This window comes from Oncorhynchus masou, chromosome 25, assembly GCF_036934945.1.
Source record: "Oncorhynchus masou masou isolate Uvic2021 chromosome 25, UVic_Omas_1.1, whole genome shotgun sequence".
NCBI classification, from domain to species: Eukaryota; Metazoa; Chordata; class Actinopteri; order Salmoniformes; family Salmonidae; genus Oncorhynchus; species Oncorhynchus masou.
The window spans coordinates 9,348,882-9,366,352 of NC_088236.1; the positions used below are offsets into that span (position 1 = coordinate 9,348,882).

The 17,471-nt window shown below is 47.8% G+C and overlaps 2 protein-coding genes across 2 annotated transcripts in view; one reads left to right on the plus strand and one right to left on the minus strand.

Annotated features, from left to right (window-relative positions):
• Positions 1–5,600, plus strand: part of LOC135513743 (atos homolog protein B-like) — a 32,839-nt gene extending 27,239 nt beyond the window's left edge. Inside the window, 5 exon segments of the mRNA XM_064936634.1 lie at positions 98–200; positions 547–705; positions 2,094–2,162; positions 2,973–3,187; positions 3,721–5,600. Coding sequence (XP_064792706.1) covers positions 98–200; positions 547–705; positions 2,094–2,162; positions 2,973–3,187; positions 3,721–3,874 — 700 coding nt within the window. The 3' untranslated portion in view covers positions 3,875–5,600.
• Positions 5,601–12,764: 7,164 nt separating this feature from the next.
• On the minus strand, positions 12,765–17,469 carry LOC135513488 (uncharacterized). Its single transcript, XM_064936364.1, has 5 exons — positions 17,164–17,469; positions 16,954–17,056; positions 16,748–16,839; positions 13,841–14,160; positions 12,765–13,592 (listed from the first exon to the last, which is right to left on the minus strand). Exons 1-5 carry the CDS (start codon positions 17,259–17,261, stop codon positions 13,522–13,524), a joined length of 684 nt encoding a protein of 227 aa, XP_064792436.1. The 5' UTR covers positions 17,262–17,469; the 3' UTR covers positions 12,765–13,521.
• Positions 17,470–17,471: the final 2 nt, after the last annotated feature.

Here is a 17,471-nt window from a genome sequence, read left to right on the forward strand (position 1 = left end):
GGGGCCAGAGCAGCGAACAGTTTTGACTGGGCTGAGCGGGAACCATGGCTAACTTATGTTCTTAAAAAAATAAATAGTAATGTGTGTGTGTGTGCAGTCGACAGCTATGTAGTGGGCGGCGTACAGACACCTTGGGTCGCACTGCTCGGGCAGGCTGGCCCTCTTCTTCCATCAGCCGTTCACTACTGGGTAACTTTGAGGTATGATACACACACTACACACACACTACACACACACACACACACTACACACACACACACACACACTACACACACACACTACACACACACACTACACACACACACACTACACACACACACACACACACACACACACACACACACACACTACACACACACACACAGAATGAAGTGTGGCGTACCATTCATGTGTAACTGAATTTATTTCAGTATGATGGTATTTTGTCAGAACTTGAGTTTCTACCAAATATCTAGAGAGATTTACAACATTCCTCGTGACCATAGAAGTAGCTGTGCTTTGAAGTGGGTCTTCCTCGCTCTTCCTTTGCTGTTGTTTCTTCTCCAGGAGTCGATCCTGAAGGGTTGTTTCTCTCCGTCGGGTCGTATCGAGGGCTTCACAGCAGAGATCGGTGCCAGCGGATCCTACTGCCCTCAACACGCCACTCTGCCTGTACACGTCACCTACTACGACATCTCAGAGCACAGCGCACCCTCACCCTTCCTGGTTAGTGTGTGTGTGTGTGTGTGTGTGTGTGTGTGTGTGTGTGTGTGTGTGTGTGTGTGTGTGTGTGTGTGTGTGTGTGTGTGTGTGAAATGATAACCTCCTAATGTCAATGGCCACGCCACTGTGGAAATATAGAGACATCTGTTTTTTTTTGCTTCTGAATCCGCATATATAAGACGTCTTAGTCTGCAGTGAAAGGTGACAGACCGGTGTTTGTCAGACCATAAGACATCCTGAAAATCAGCCTTCTCACGAAATTGTCTGTAGTGTCCGAACGGTTTGGCCTATGAACTCTATGGAAAGACGAGACTCTCCCGAACACGATGGCGTTCTCCATTTTTCTCTACGATCCCCACAAGCGTCTTGGGACTCGTCTGAGGTCGGTACAGTCGATCTGCCAACTTCTGTCTGTGGCATCAGAACAGTTTGGTTTACACACTGTTTAGTTCCAAAAATAAGGGATTTAATACATATTAACAAAATCGTTCTTATATCTCTCAGATATAGGACAGACACTTCAAAACAAATTTCCTTTAGATTTTTGGGGGGGACAATCTGTTCCATGTAGTGAATATTTGATTCAATGCGTTTGTATGGGTTAACAGCGGTAATGCCGAATGGAACAGAAACAAATAATTGTTATTTTCAGAGTGAAATGATTAAAAAATAATAATAATTTACAACCCCGAGTTGCTGCATCCATTTTTAGGCATATATATAAATTATATACATTGAAGAGTATAACCTGTAAATGCCCCATGGACTTCAGTTTAGTCGTCGTACCCCATCAGAACCCAAGATATTGTCGTACCCCATCAGAACCCAAGATATTGTCGAACCCCATCAGAACCCAAGATATTGTCAAACCCCATCAGAACCCAAGATATTGTCAAACCCCATCAGAACCCAAGATATTGTCAAACCCCATCAGAACCCAAGATATTGTCGAACCCCATCAGAACCCAAGATATTGTCGAACCCCATCAGAACCCAAGATATTGTCGAACCCCATCAGAACCCAAGATATTGTCGAACCCCGTCAGAACCCAACATATGACCTTGTTTAACTCCAATAAATGTAAACAATGTACCTGTAAATGTGTGTAGCTTCAAAACATGGTTAAAACTATAATGTGTATATCATGTATGGTCAGTCCTGGCATCCATAGCTCTGTCTATTAATTGGAGTGATGACAGCTTCTCCAGCTTTTTAGCGAAAACAGGGGCGGGGTCACGCTTTGTTATTGTTTCAATTAAAGATTCTAGCTTGAAATAATTTCAAAAGTAAAGTCACGCGAGAAGAATAGACACCTGCACACTGTTGAATGCTCTCACAGTTTAGTGAGTGCAACTTCTCCCTGTGAAGACAGCTCATCTCTCTGTTGTAGGGGGTGATCTCCTTGGAGCCTTTAGGGAAGAAGGGATACAGCGTACCCAAAGCAGGGACCACCCAAGTGGTGAGTCTCATGGTCCTCTCTTTCTCTGTCTCTCTCCATCTCTCCATGTCTCTCTGTCTCTCACCATGTCTCTCTCTCCATCTCTCTGTCTCTGTGTCTCTCTATCTGTCCCTCTGTCTGTCTCTCTTTCCATCTCTCTCTCTCTCTGTCTCTCTCCCTCTCTCTGTCTCTCTCTCCATCTCTGTTTCTCTTTCTCTTTCCATCTCTCTGTCTCTGTCTCTCTCTCCCTGTGTCTCTCACTCTCTGTGTCTCTCTCTCTCTGTGTCTCTCTCTCTCTGTGTCTCTCTCTGTCTCTCTCTCTCTCTCTGTCTCTCTCTCCCTCTCTGTCTCTCTCTCCCTCTCTGTCTCTCTCTCCCTCTCTGTCTCTCTCTCCCTCTCTGTCTCTCTCTCCCTCTCTGTCTGACTCTCCCTCTCTGTCTGACTCTCCCTCTCTGTCTGACTCTCCCTCTCTGTCTGACTCTCCCTCTCTGTCTGACTCTCCCTCTCTGTCTGACTCCCTATCTGTCTGACTCCCTCTCTGTCTCTGTCTCTCTCTCTGTTACTCTCACTCCTTCTTTCTCTTCTCTATACTTTGTAATCTCTTGTTGAGTCTCTTTGTTTTCAAACGTAATTGGCCCTAATATGCACGGGCTTGCATGGATCTAGCACAATGGGCACAGCAATGGCTAACATATCCATGTTCCCTTCTCAGAACTTATTCAAATGCTTGACCTTGTTTAGAGTGTTTTTCAAAAATGAGTCCATGAATCTCAATTGAACAAGTCTTGTAAACAGGTATCATATTCAATATCTCCATATTCTCTCCATCAGACCTTATTCAACCCCAATAAAACTGTGGTGAAGATGTTCCTCGTGACCTATAACTTTGGGGACATGCCCGTCAATCACATGACCTTCCTTCGTCACCGCATCTTCCTGGTTCCCGTTGAGGAGGCGGGGCCAGAGGCGAAGGGGGGTGGGCCTCCAGAGCCCAGGGCCACGCCCACAGAGAGGAGGAAGATTCTCTGCTACCTGATACACCTCAGGTACATCTGTCTGGTCATTGGTTGGTTGATTTTAAAGTGGAGTTTGGTGTGGACATTGTATTTTTCTGGGTGGTTTGTATGGCATGGGCAGTACGCTTGGGATAGGATGCACTTATTGTTTGGAATGTCTGTCTATCCATCCGTCATCCATCCATCCATCATCCATCCCTCCATCCATCCGTCATCCCTCCATCCATCCCTCCATCCATCCCTCCATCTGTCATTCATCCATCCCTCCATCCATACATCATCCATCCCTCCCTCCCTCCATCATCCATCCATCCATGCATCCATGCACACACCTGTTTATTTACTTATTTGTTTCTTTGTTGAAAACAAAGACAAACTGTATAGCATTTCAGAACCATGCTGAATGTTTAGAAATGTAATCAAAGGAATTGACTTTGTCTTTCAGGTTGTTTTGCTGATCAGTCATTGTACCAGAGACGCCCTCATTTGACGGAGCTTAGCTTAGTAGCTTTACACACAAATGTATTAACAGTGATGGTTCTGCTTTGTTTTCAATCTCCTAGATTCCAGAGCTCTAAATCTGGGAAGATCTACTTGCACAACGATATCCGGCTGCTATTCTCCCGCAAGTCCATCGAGGTGGACACGGGGATCCCTTACGAGCTCAAATCTTTCACCGAGGTGCCAAGAAACCCCAAATATTCCCCCCGCGTGTGAGCCTATGATGAACCCGCGACCCCTGACCCCATCACCAACGCAGCCCATTCCTGGAACTGGGCACAGAGAGATAAACAGACAGACATGGACAAGAAAACTTGAAAATATTATTCATTCAAACACACGCATATATACTGAGTATACAAAACATTAAGGACACCTTCCCTAATATTGAGTTGCACTCCCTCTATTGCCCTCAGAACTCTACAGTTATGAACTCTACAAGGTGTTGAAAGCGTTCCACAGGGATGCTAGACCGTGTTGACTCCAATGCTTCCTACAGTTGTGTCAAGTTGGCTGGATGTCCTTTGGGTGGTGGACCATTCTTCACACGGGACACTGTTGAGCGTGAAAAACCCAGCAGCGTTGCAGTTCTTGACACAAACAGGTGCTCCTAACACCTGCTACCATACCCTGTTCAAAGGCACTTAAATATTTTGTCTTGCTCATTCACCCTCTTAATGGCACATATACACAATCCATGTCTCAATTGTCTCAAGGCTTAAAAATCCTTCTTTAACCCGTCTCTTCCCCTTAATCTACACTGATTGAAGTGGATGTAACAAGTGACATCAATTTGGGACCAAAGCTTTCATCTATATTCACCTGGTCATGGAAAGAGCAGGTGTACTTAATATTTTGTCCAGTCAGTATATATACATACACAGAAACACACATTTCCCACACAAAATGCACAGACAAGCATCGATCAATACATGCACACAGGCAAAGCAGCCTCACGTGTATACACAACTCACAGTACACATGAACACTCGGTGGTGAAACTCATCTAGAGTTGAGTGTTAACATGCCTTGTGACTAACCTAAAAAACAGTTTTCCTCTCGAGCTGTTCGTTTCCCACACAAACAGTTGTTTACTCTGCCTGCACCCCCCCACCCACCCCTCCCCAATGGTGGACCAATGACAACTCTGCACCCGCCCCCCCTCCCCAATGGTGGACCAATGACAACTCTGCCACCGCAACCAGCCAGTCAATAGAACGCCAGGGAGCCGCTAATGGCGCACACTTTGTAAGAAGAGGACTGGAGAGCCTTAAACAAGCACATCCCAGTAAGGGGGGAGGGGCACAAAACAAACGTTATTAAACCATTAAACCTGAGAAGAGATGAGATAAGAAGAGAGACAGAGGAACACTAGTGAAACAACGACTGAATTCAATCAATTGAAGAATAAAGATTGGACGTCAGATGTTTGACACATCCTGCAAACGCCAAAACAATTGGCTACACTCAGGACTTGTACTGTTTTGATTGAAGCCTACAGATGATCCAGTGAGCCCTCCCCCATTTCAAGCATCATGGTACGGACCACTGTGTAGGTAGGATGCAAGGGTAAGGGGAAAATACCATGGTGTAGGTGGGCCCTTTTTTATGTAGACTGGCGGAGGGACACTGTGTTTTAGTTTATTTTCTGTTCAAAACAGTCCGAAATGGGAGCAGAAAAGAAAAAACTGTAGTATTTAATTTGTTTTTTTCAAATGTCTTAAATAGCAATATGCTGCATAAATAGAGTGTGTTTTCATTCAGACTACTGTCTGCATCCCAAAAGGCCCCCTATTCCCTATATAGTACACTACTTGTGACCAGAGGTCTATGGGTCCTCTATATAGAGCCCTATGGGTCCTGGTCACAAGTAGTGCACTACATAGGGGACAGGGGGCCTTTCGGGACAAAGACTTTCTCTGTGGAGATGGCTTTGGAGTGAGGGGAGGGGGGAAGTGATGGGAGGGAGGGGAGGGGAGGGAGGAAATAGGGGTGGGATGAGAGGGTGGGGTATTTAATATGGAAAATATTTCAAATTAAACTCAGCGACTGGCGAGTATAACCTGTCTTGATTTTTCATGCTGTCATGTTATGTTGTGTATCGATATTGTATCTCAATACCTTCATCTCTGTTTGACCAAGTTTTCACCTGACGACAGTTTCACAACTCTGAATAGTCATAGAAGTCTCAGGCTCATGGGTTCAGATACTGTTGTGTTCAGTCCACTGTCCATCCAGAGTCACACATAATGCCCTCTGTAGTGGTGGGAAGAATCACACTGTAATTTACCTCAATACTGCCCTAGGGTCCCTCTGAAACACACTGTAATTCACCTCAATACTGCCCTGAGGGTCTCTCTAAAACACACTGTAATTCACCTCAATACTGCCCCGAGGGTCCATCTAAAACACACTGTAATTCACCTCAATACTGCCCCGAGGGTCCCTCTGAAACACACTGTAATTCACCTCAATACTGCCCTGAGGGTCTCTCTAAAACACACTGTAATTCACCTCAATACTGCCCTAGGGTCCCTCTAAAACACACTGTAATTCACCTCAATACTGCCCTGAGGGTCCCTCTAAAACACACTGTAATTCACCTCAATACTGCCCTAGGGTCCCTCTAAAACACACTGTAATTCACCTCAATACTGCCCCGAGGGTCCCTCTAAAACACACTGTAATTCACCTCAATACTGCCCTAGGGTCCCTCTAAAACACACTGTAATTCACCTCAATACTGCCCTGAGGGTCCCTCTAAAACACACTGTAATTCACCTCAATACTGCCCCGAGGGTCCCTCTGAAACACACTGTAATTCACCTCAATACTGCCCTGAGGGTCCCTCTAAAACACACTGTAATTCACCTCAATACTGCCCCGAGGGTCCCTCTAAAACACACTGTAATTCACCTCAATACTGCCCTGAGGGTCCCTCTAAAACACACTGTAATTCACCTCAATACTGCCCCGAGGGTCCCTCTAAAACACACTGTAATTCACCTCAATACTGCCCTAGGGTCCCTCTAAAACACACTGTAATTCACCTCAATACTGCCCCGAGGGTCCCTCTAAAACACACTGTAATTCACCTCAATACTGCCCTAGGGTCCCTCTGAAACACACTGTAATTCACCTCAATACTGCCCTGAGGGTCCCTCTAAAACACACTGTAATTCACCTCAATACTGCCCCGAGGGTCCCTCTAAAACACACTGTAATTCACCTCAATACTGCCCTGAGGGTCCCTCTAAAACACACTGTAATTCACCTCAATACTGCCCCGAGGGTCCCTCTAAAACACACTGTAATTCACCTCAATACTGCCCTAGGGTCCCTCTAAAACACACTGTAATTCACCTCAATACTGCCCCGAGGGTCCCTCTAAAACACACTGTAATTCGCCACAATACTGCCCCGAGGGTCCCTCTGAAACACACTGTAATTCACCTCAATACTGCCCTGAGGGTCCCTCTAAAACACACTGTAATTCACCTCAATACTGCCCCGAGGGTCCCTCTAAAACACACTGTAATTCACCTCAATACTGCCCCGAGGGTCCCTCTAAAACACACTGTAATTCACCTCAATACAGCCCCGAGGGTCCCTCTAAAACACACTGTAATTCACCTCAATACTGCCCCGAGGGTCCCTCTAAAACACACTGTAATTCACCTCAATACTGCCCCGAGGGTCCCTCTAAAACACACTGTAATTCACCTCAATACTGCCCCGAGGGTCCCTCTAAAACACACTGTAATTCACCTCAATACTGCCCGAGGGTCCCTCTAAAACACACTGTAATTCACCTCAATACTGCCCTAGGGTCCCTCTAAAACACACTGTAATTCACCTCAATACTGCCCCGAGGGTCCCTCTAAAACACACTGTAATTCACCTCAATACTGCCCTGAGGGTCCCTCTGAAACACACTGTAATTCACCTCAATACTGCCCTGAGGGTCCCTCTGAAACACACTGTAATTCACCTCAATACTGCCCTGAGGGTCCCTCTAAAACACACTGTAATTCACCTCAATACTGCCCTAGGGTCCCTCTAAAACACACTGTAATTCACCTCAATACTGCCCTGAGGGTCCCTCTAAAACACACTGTAATTCACCTCAATACTGCCCCGAGGGTCCCTCTAAAACACACTGTAATTCACCTCAATACTGCCCCGAGGGTCCCTCTAAAACACACTGTAATTCGCCACAATACTGCCCCGAGGGTCCCTCTGAAACACACTGTAATTCACCTCAATACTGCCCCGAGGGTCCCTCTAAAACACACTGTAATTCACCTCAATACTGCCCCGAGGGTCCCTCTAAAACACACTGTAATTCACCTCAATACTGCCCCGAGGGTCCCTCTAAAACACACTGTAATTCACCTCAATACTGCCCCGAGGGTCCCTCTAAAACACACTGTAATTCACCTCAATACTGCCCGAGGGTCCCTCTAAAACACACTGTAATTCACCTCAATACTGCCCTAGGGTCCCTCTAAAACACACTGTAATTCACCTCAATACTGCCCCGAGGGTCCCTCTAAAACACACTGTAATTCACCTCAATACTGCCCTGAGGGTCCCTCTGAAACACACTGTAATTCACCTCAATACTGCCCTGAGGGTCCCTCTGAAACACACTGTAATTCACCTCAATACTGCCCTGAGGGTCCCTCTGAAACACACTGTAATTCACCTCAATACTGCCCTGAGGGTCCCTCTAAAACACACTGTAATTCACCTCAATACTGCCCTGAGGGTCCCACACTCTCATGTATTATAGAGGGGATCTGAACTGGAGTTTAAGGCAAGGATTCAATCTGATCACGCTTTGTCAGCTTTGCGCCATTTGAAGATAATTTCTGATTGATGCTACATATGCAGCTTTTACTGTGAATGCGGTGTCTGCGAACACGGGAACATTGACATTAAGGAATGGGAGGGGGGAAGAGAGGCAGAAGGTAGGGAGAGAAGAGGTAGTGAGACAGAGGGAGATGGAAGTGAGAGAGAGGCATGGCGAGATGGGAGGGGGGAAGAGAGGCAGAAGGTAGGGAGAGAAGAGGTAGTGAGACAGAGGGAGATGGAAGGGAGAGAGAGGCATGGCGAGATGGGAGGGGGGAAGAGAGGCAGAAGGTAGGGAGAGAAGAGGTAGCGAGACAGAGGGAGATGGGAGGGGGGAAGAGAGGCAGAAGGTAGGGAGAGAAGAGGTAGCGAGACAGAGGGAGATGGGAGGGGGGAAGAGAGGCAGAAGGTAGGGAGAGAAGAGGTAGCGAGACAGAGGGAGATGGGAGGGGGGAAGAGAGGCAGAAGGTAGGGAGAGAAGAGGTAGCGAGACAGAGGGAGATGGGAGGGGGGAAGAGAGGCAGAAGGTAGGGAGAGAAGAGGTAGCGAGACAGAGGGAGACGGGAGGGGGGAAGAGAGGCAGAAGGTAGGGAGAGAAGAGGTAGCGAGACAGAGGGAGATGGGAGGGGGGAAGAGAGGCAGAAGGTAGGGAGAGAAGAGGTAGCGAGACAGAGGGAGATGGGAGAGAGAGGCAGAGGGAGACGGGAGGGGGAAGAGAGGCAGAAGGTAGGGAGAGAAGAGGTAGCGAGACAGAGGGAGATGGGAGAGAGAGGCAGAGGGAGACGGGAGGGGGGAAGAGAGGCAGAAGGTAGGGAGAGAAGAGGTAGCGAGACAGAGGGAGATGGAAGGGAGGGAGAGAGAGGCAGAGGGAGACGGAAGGGAGATGGGAGGGAGAGAGTCAGAGGGAGATGGGAGGGAGGGAGAGAGAGGCAGAAGGTAGGGAGAGAAGAGGTAGCGAGACAGAGGGAGATGGAAGGGAGGGAGAGAGGCAGAGGGAGACGGAAGGGAGGAGGGAGAGAGACATAAGGAGATGGAAGGGAGGAGGGAGAGAGACAGAGGGGGAAGGGAGGAGGGAGAGAGATGAAGGGAGAGAGACGAAGGGAGGAGGGAGATGGTGGTCCTTGTGTTGGTTTACATGAGAAAAGGAAGGAGGAGTGGGGGAGGGGGGGAGTGGGGGAGGGGGAGGAGTGGGAGGGAGGGAGGAGAGGAATGAGGAGGATACTGTGTATTGAAAGTGACCAAAGCGGTTCCAAGAGTTCTGTCCAGCTGTATTGAGATACAGCCAGAGTTGCCTTCTCCCCCATTCAAATAAACACATCATATATCAGATCACTGCTTCAAATATGTAAATATTTAAAATAAGACTCTCGAAAAGAGAGGACACTTTATCTGGGCAATAAGAAAAATGTCTCTCTCCTTTGCTGAATGGTTTCAAAAGAAAGAACCAAGTGATTTTAAAGTGAATTTGGTCTGAATAGAATAGCCCAGGGGTTTGAATAATGTGTTGTACAAAAAGAGTTGTAGTTTTACCTTCCTCAAAAGACCTGAACAAACACAGACACACTGCCATGACTTTGTTCACTCAAACACACACAGAGAGCAGAAGAAATAAGATCTCAACGTGTCATGATCAATGTGACAATGAATGTGATGATGAAACGAAGTTGAACCTTGCTGAGAAAAAAATATTCATTTATTTTTTTTAAACAGCAGAGGATCTCCTACTTCTTTGGTGCTCAGCCCCTCCCCCTTCTTCACACTCAGCCCCTCCCCCTTCACACTCAGTCCCTCCCCCTTCACACTCAGGTCCTCCCACCTCTTCACACTCAGCCCCTCCCCCTTCACACTCAGTCCCTCCCCCCTTTTCACACTCAGCTCTTCCCACCTCTTCACACTCAGCCCCTCCCCACCTTCACACTAAACAGTTTGATTTGTATGACCAAACGCTCTTTCTCTCTCACATGCACTCTCTTTCTCTCTGTCTGGTGGTCCAGGCCTGGGGCTGGTGTTGGTTATGGTGTCGAGGTGGTCCAGGCCTGGGGCTGGTGTTGGTTATGGTGTTGAGGTGGTCCAGGCCTGGGGCTGGTGTTGGTTATGGTGTGGTATTGGGGTGGTCCAGGCCTGGGGCTGGTGTTGGTTATGGTGTTGAGGTGGTCCAGGCCTGGGGCTGGTGTTGGTTATGGTGTGGTATTGGGGTGGTCCAGGCCTGGGGCTGGTGTTGGTTATGGTGTCGAGGTGGTCCAGGCCTGGGGCTGGTGTTGGTTATGGTGTTGAGGTGGTCCAGGCCTGGGGCTGGTGTTGGTTATGGTGTGGTATTGGGGTGGTCCAGGCCTGGGGCTGGTGTTGGTTATGGTGTCGGCCTGGGGCTGGTGTTGGTTATGGTGGTCCAGGCCTGGGGCTGGTGTTGCTGGTGTTGGGTGGTCCAGGCCTGGGGCTGGTGTTGGTTATGGTGTCGTGGTCCAGGCCTGGGGCTGGTGTTGGTTATGGTGTCGGGGTGGTCCAGGCCTGGGGCTGGTGTTGGTTATGGTGTCGAGGTGGTCCAGGCCTGGGGCTGGTGTTGGTTATGGTGTCGAGGTGGTCCAGGCCTGGGGCTGGTGTTGGTTATGGTGTCGAGGTGCTCCAGGCCTGGGGCTGGTGTTGGTTATGGTGTCGAGGTGGTCCAGGCCTGGGGCTGGTGTTGGTTATGGTGTCGAGGTGGTCCAGGCCTGGGGCTGGTGTTGGTTATGGTGTTGAGGTGGTCCAGGCCTGGGGCTGGTGTTGGTTATGGTGTATGGGCCTGGGGCTGGTGTTGGTTATGGTGGTCCAGGCCTGGGGCTGGTGTTGGTTATGGTGTCGGGGTGGTCCAGGCCTGGGGCTGGTGTTGGTTATGGTGTCGAGGTGGTCCAGGCCTGGGGCTGGTGTTGGTTATGGTGTCGAGGTGGTCCAGGCCTGGGGCTGGTGTTGGTTATGGTGTCGGCCTGGGGCTGGTGTTGGTTAGGTGGTCCAGGCCTGGGGCTGGTGTTGGTTATGGTGTCGAGGTGGTCCCTGGGGCTGGTGTTGGTTAGGCCTGGGGCTGGTGTTGGTTATGGTGTTGAGGTGGTCCAGGCCTGGGGCTGGTGTTGGTTATGGTGTCGAGGTGGTCCAGGCCTGGGGCTGGTGTTGGTTATGGTGTCGAGGTGGTCCAGGCCTGGGGCTGGTGTTGGTTATGGTGTTGAGGTGGTCCAGGCCTGGGGCTGGTGTTGGTTATGGTGTTGAGGTGGTCCAGGCCTGGGGCTGGTGTTGGTTATGGTGTCGAGGTGCTCCAGGCCTGGGGCTGGTGTTGGTTATGGTGTCGAGGTGCTCCAGGCCTGGGGCTGGTGTTGGTTATGGTGTCGAGGTGCTCCAGGCCTGGGGCTGGTGTTGGTTATGGTGTCGAGGTGGTCCAGGCCTGGGGCTGGTGTTGGTTATGGTGTTGAGGTGGTCCAGGCCTGGGGCTGGTGTTGGTTATGGTGTCGAGGTGCTCCAGGCCTGGGGCTGGTGTTGGTTATGGTGTTGAGGTGGTCCAGGCCTGGGGCTGGTGTTGGTTATGGTGTTGAGGTGGTCCAGGCCTGGGGCTGGTTTTGGTTATGGTGTGGTGTTGAGGTGGTCCAGGCCTGGGGCTGGTGTTGGTTATGGTGTTGAGGTGGTCCAGGCCTGGGGCTGGTGTTGGTTATGGTGTTGAGGTGGTCCAGGCCTGGGGCTGGTTTTGGTTATGGTGTGGTGTTGAGGTGGTCCAGGCCTGGGGCTGGTGTTGGTTATGGTGTTGAGGTGGTCCAGGCCTGGGGCTGGTGTTGGTTATGGTGTTGAGGTGGTCCAGGCCTGGGGCTGGTGTTGGTTATGGTGTTGAGGTGGTCCAGGCCTGGGGCTGGTGTTGGTTATGGTGTTGAGGTGGTCCAGGCCTGGGGCTGGTGTTGGTTATGGTGTTGAGGTGGTCCAGGCCTGGGGCTGGTGTTGGTTATGGTGTCGAGGTGGTCCAGGCCTGGGGCTGGTGTTGGTTATGGTGTGGTATTGAGGTGGTCCAGGCCTGGGGCTGGTGTTGGTTATGGTGTTGAGGTGGTCCAGGCCTGGGGCTGGTGTTGGTTATGGTGTCGAGGTGGTCCAGGCCTGGGGCTGGTGTTGGTTATGGTGTCGAGGTGGTCCAGGCCTGGGGCTGGTGTTGGTTATGGTGTCGAGGTGGTCCAGGCCTGGGGCTGGTGTTGGTTATGGTGTTGAGGTGGTCCAGGCCTGGGGCTGGGGCTGGTGTTGGTTATGGTGTCGAGGTGCTCCAGGCCTGGGGCTGGTGTTGGTTATGGTGTTGAGGTGGTCCAGGCCTGGGGCTGGTGTTGGTTATGGTGTTGAGGTGGTCCAGGCCTGGGGCTGGTGTTGGTTATGGTGTTGAGGTGGTCCAGGCCTGGGGCTGGTGTTGGTTATGGTGTCGAGGTGCTCCAGGCCTGGGGCTGGTGTTGGTTATGGTGTCGGGGTGGTCCAGGCCTGGGGCTGGTGTTGGTTATGGTGTCGAGGTGGTCCAGGCCTGGGGCTGGTGTTGGTTATGGTGTTGAGGTGGTCCAGGCCTGGGGCTGGTGTTGGTTATGGTGTCGAGGTGCTCCAGGCCTGGGGCTGGTGTTGGTTATGGTGTCGGGGTGGTCCAGGCCTGGGGCTGGTGTTGGTTATGGTGTTGAGGTGGTCCAGGCCTGGGGCTGGTGTTGGTTATGGTGTTGAGGTGCTCCAGGCCTGGGGCTGGTGTTGGTTATGGTGTTGAGGTGGTCCAGGCCTGGGGCTGGTGTTGGTTATCGTGTCGAGGTGGTCCAGGCCTGGGGCTGGTGTTGGTTATGGTGTCGGGGTGGTCCAGGCCTGGGGCTGGTGTTGGTTATGGTGTTGAGGTGCTCCAGGCCTGGGGCTGGTGTTGTGGTGTGGTGTTGAGGTGCTCCAGGCCTGGGGCTGGTGTTGGTTATGGTGTTGAGGTGCTCCAGGCCTGGAGCTGGTTTTGTGGTGTGGTTGTCTACCCAGCTCCCTCTGGTGGTCAGGATGTAAAGCTACTTTGCAGCTCGGATCAGAACTCCATCCCGTTCCTGGTCCAAGTCCTCATCACCAACAGCCAACATATCTGTGTGTACGATTCAGAATCAAATAAAGAGTTTTACAAGTGGACTAGGAATACCACTCTATGATGGAAATATGTTGTGATGTTTATAGCGTTTTTGTTGATGTTCTGGTAACCTAGCAGCAGGTTCAATAATCCATCACCATTCATAGCACACAAAATAATTCTCAGGTCTAAATCAGACGCTGAATGAAAGAACCCAAACCAGTCAGTCACTAAAGGACTTACCCAGTTCTGAACCTGTACCTCACCTGGGATCTCCACAGCAGAGCTCTGTGAGGGCTTGTTGTTGTCGCTGTGTTTGTCTGTTGTCACACAGCCGGCTGGTAGTACTTCCCTGTAGCAGCATCGACACCCTCTCCCTTCCTTCAGACTGTCTAGACTCAGTGTGCTGTGCTTGAAACGGCCTGGGCTGGCTGGGCCTACCGCCACCTTGTGATGTTTACAAGTATTACAACAGGGGACTGAGCTGCAGCTGTACAAACACTGGTCCTCCTGATGGGGAAGAGTTAGACTGCTCCAGTCCCCCTCAGTGTCTCCTCTTCTGCTGGGCTTCACAGCCCCCAGATACCTGGACAACAACAGCGACAACAGGTCATCACTATCGGTGCAGGATTCACCCCCAGAAACCTGGTGATTTAGTGATGTACCTGTTTGTATTTGTGTATTAGTGATGTACTACATCTCCTTCCAATCAAGTTTTACAAATGACATGATAATTGTGTATCAATAACAACACTATTAGTGTATTAGTGATGTACCTGTTTGTAATAGTGATGTACCTGTTTGTATTAGTGATGTACCTGTTTGTATTAGTGATGTACCTGTTTGTATTAGTGATGTACCTGTTTGTATTAGTGATGTACCTGTTTGTATTAGTGGTGTACCTGTTTGTATTAGTGGTGTACCTGTTTGTAATAGTGGTGTACCTGTTTGTAATAGTGGTGTACCTGTTTGTAATAGTGGTGTACCTGTTTGTAATAGTGGTGTACCTGTTTGTAATAGTGGTGTACCTGTTTGTAATAGTGGTGTACCTGTTTGTAATAGTGATGTACCTGTTTGTAATAGTGATGTACCTGTTTGTAATAGTGATGTACCTGTTTGTAATAGTGATGTACCTGTTTGTAATAGTGATGTACCTGTTTGTATTAGTGTATTAGTGATGACCCTGTTTGTATTAGTGTATTAGTGATGTACCTGTTTGTATTAGTGATGTACCTGTTTGTATTAGTGATGTACCTGTTTGTATTAGTGATGTACCTGTTTGTATTAGTGTATTAGTGATGACCCTGTTTGTATTAGTGTATTAGTGATGTACCTGTTTGTAATAGTGATGTACCTGTTTGTATTAGTGATGTAGCTGTTTGTATTAGTGATGTACCTGTTTGTATTAGTGTATTAGTGATGTACCTGTTTGTATTAGTGTATTAGTGATGTACCTGTTTGTAATAGTGATGTACCTGTTTGTAATAGTGATGTACCTGTTTGTATTAGTGATGTAGGTGTTTGTATTAGTGATGTACCTGTTTGTATTAGTGATGTACCTGTTTGTATTAGTGATGTACCTGTTTGTATTAGTGTATTAGTGATGTACCTGTTTGTATTAGTGTATTAGTGATGTACCTGTTTGTATTAGTGATGTACCTGTTTGTATTAGTGTATTAGTGATGTACCTGTTTGTATTAGTGTATTAGTGATGTACCTGTTTGTAATAGTGATGTACCTGTTTGTATTAGTGATGTACCTGTTTGTATTAGTGATGTACCTGTTTGTATTAGTGATGTACCTGTTTTTATTAGTGATGTACCTGTTTGTATTAGTGATGTACCTGTTTGTATTAGTGTATTAGTGATGTACCTGTTTGTATTAGTGCATTAGTGATGTACCTGTTTGTATTAGTGTATTAGTGATGTACCTGTTTGTAATAGTGATGTACCTGTTTGTAATAGTGATGTACCTGTTTGTATTAGTGATGTACCTGTTTGTATTAGTGATGTACCTGTTTGTATTAGTGATGTACCTGTTTGTATTAGTGATGTACCTGTTTGTATTAGTGATGTACCTGTTTGTATTAGTGATGTACCTGTTTGTATTAGTGATGTACCTGTTTGTATTAGTGATGTACCTGTTTGTATTAGTGTATTAGTGATGTACCTGTTTGTAATAGTGTATTAGTGATGTACCTGTTTGTAATAGTGTATTAGTGATGTACCTGTTTGTATTAGTGATGTACCTGTTTGTAATAGTGATGTACCTGTTTGTAATAGTGATGTACCTGTTTGTATTAGTGATGTACCTGTTTTTATTAGTGATGTACCTGTTTGTATTAGTGATGTACCTGTTTTTATTAGTGATGTACCTGTTTGTATTAGTGATGTACCTGTTTGTATTAGTGTATTAGTGATGTACCTGTTTGTATTAGTGCATTAGTGATGTACCTGTTTGTATTAGTGATGTACCTGTTTGTATTAGTGATGTACCTGTTTGTATTAGTGTATTAGTGATGTACCTGTTTGTATTAGTGCATTAGTGATGTACCTGTTTGTATTAGTGATGTACCTGTTTGTATTAGTGATGTACCTGTTTGTATTAGTGTATTAGTGATGTACCTGTTTGTAATAGTGATGTACCTGTTTGTAATAGTGATGTACCTGTTTGTATTAGTGATGTACCTGTTTGTATTAGTGATGTACCTGTTTGTATTAGTGCATTAGTGATGTACCTGTTTGTATTAGTGATGTACCTGTTTGTATTAGTGATGTACCTGTTTGTATTAGTGATGTACCTGTTTGTATTAGTGTATTAGTGATGTACCTGTTTGTATTAGTGCATTAGTGATGTACCTGTTTGTATTAGTGATGTACCTGTTTGTATTAGTGATGTACCTGTTTGTATTAGTGTATTAGTGATGTACCTGTTTGTATTAGTCTATTAGTGATGTACCTGTTTGTATTAGTGATGTACCTGTTTGTATTAGTGATGTACCTGTTTGTATTAGTGATGTACCTGTTTGTATTAGTGATGTACCTGTTTGTATTAGTGATGTACCTGTTTGTATTAGTGATGTACCTGTTTGTAATAGTGATGTACCTGTTTGTAATAGTGATGTACCTGTTTGTAATAGTGATGTACCTGTTTGTATTAGTGATGTAGTGTACCTGGGTCCAGTCCGGGAACAGAGGATGCTGGTCCAGTTCTTCCAGCAGCCCTGATCAAACGGGTTCTTATCATCAGGCTCAAAGTAGGGCTCCTACAGAGGAGAGAGAAAGAGAGGGAGAGATGGGGCACCAGATTATAATACATCCTCAGTCAACAGAATGATGCTCCAATTAGTGTGTGCGTGTGTGCGTGTGTAGTGACTTACTATAGTAGAGGATGGCTCTCCATTGGAGATCAGCTTGATGTTGCTGACAAGTATAACCAAGACCAAGAGCACACAGGCCAGGCTGGTAACCATGATGACCACACTGGTCAGTTAAGGTTTAAAGAGAATCGTATGCGTACACTTTGGGACTGTGACCCGTGTGTGTGTGTGTGTGTGTGTGTGTGTGTGTGTGTGTGTGTGTGTGGATACGTGGTGGCGTGGGGCAGGCTGAAGGGCTGGTGCAGGGTGAGGAGGGTGAGGAAGAGGTAGAACAGCGAGGAGGAGAGGACCAGGAGCAGGTATGACATCAGCAGAAGGAGGAAGAGCAGGAACACACAGTAGTTACGTCTCCCCACGCAGTTATTCAGCCACTCACAGTGGTGGTCGAACCGCTGTGTAACACAGAGACACACGACCAGACAGACAACAAACACACACACACACACACAGAAAAGACACACATAACATGTGCAAACAGAGCTGATGATAGCACATAAAGCCTGAGACTACATGAGATA

What these genes read in the sequence shown, in the direction of transcription:
- LOC135513488 (XM_064936364.1), bottom strand. Translation starts at nt 17,261, where the DNA reads ATGTCATACCTGCTCCTGGTCCTCTCCTCCTCGCTGTTCTACCTCTTC. An exon ending in AGCCTGCCCCACGCCACCAC is followed by an intron (nt 17,057 to 17,163) that starts GTATCCACACAC and finishes TTAACTGACCAG; the next exon opens with TGTGGTCATCATGGTTACCA. An exon ending in GAGAGCCATCCTCTACTATA is followed by an intron (nt 16,840 to 16,953) that starts GTAAGTCACTAC and finishes TCTCCTCTGTAG; the next exon opens with GAGCCCTACTTTGAGCCTGA.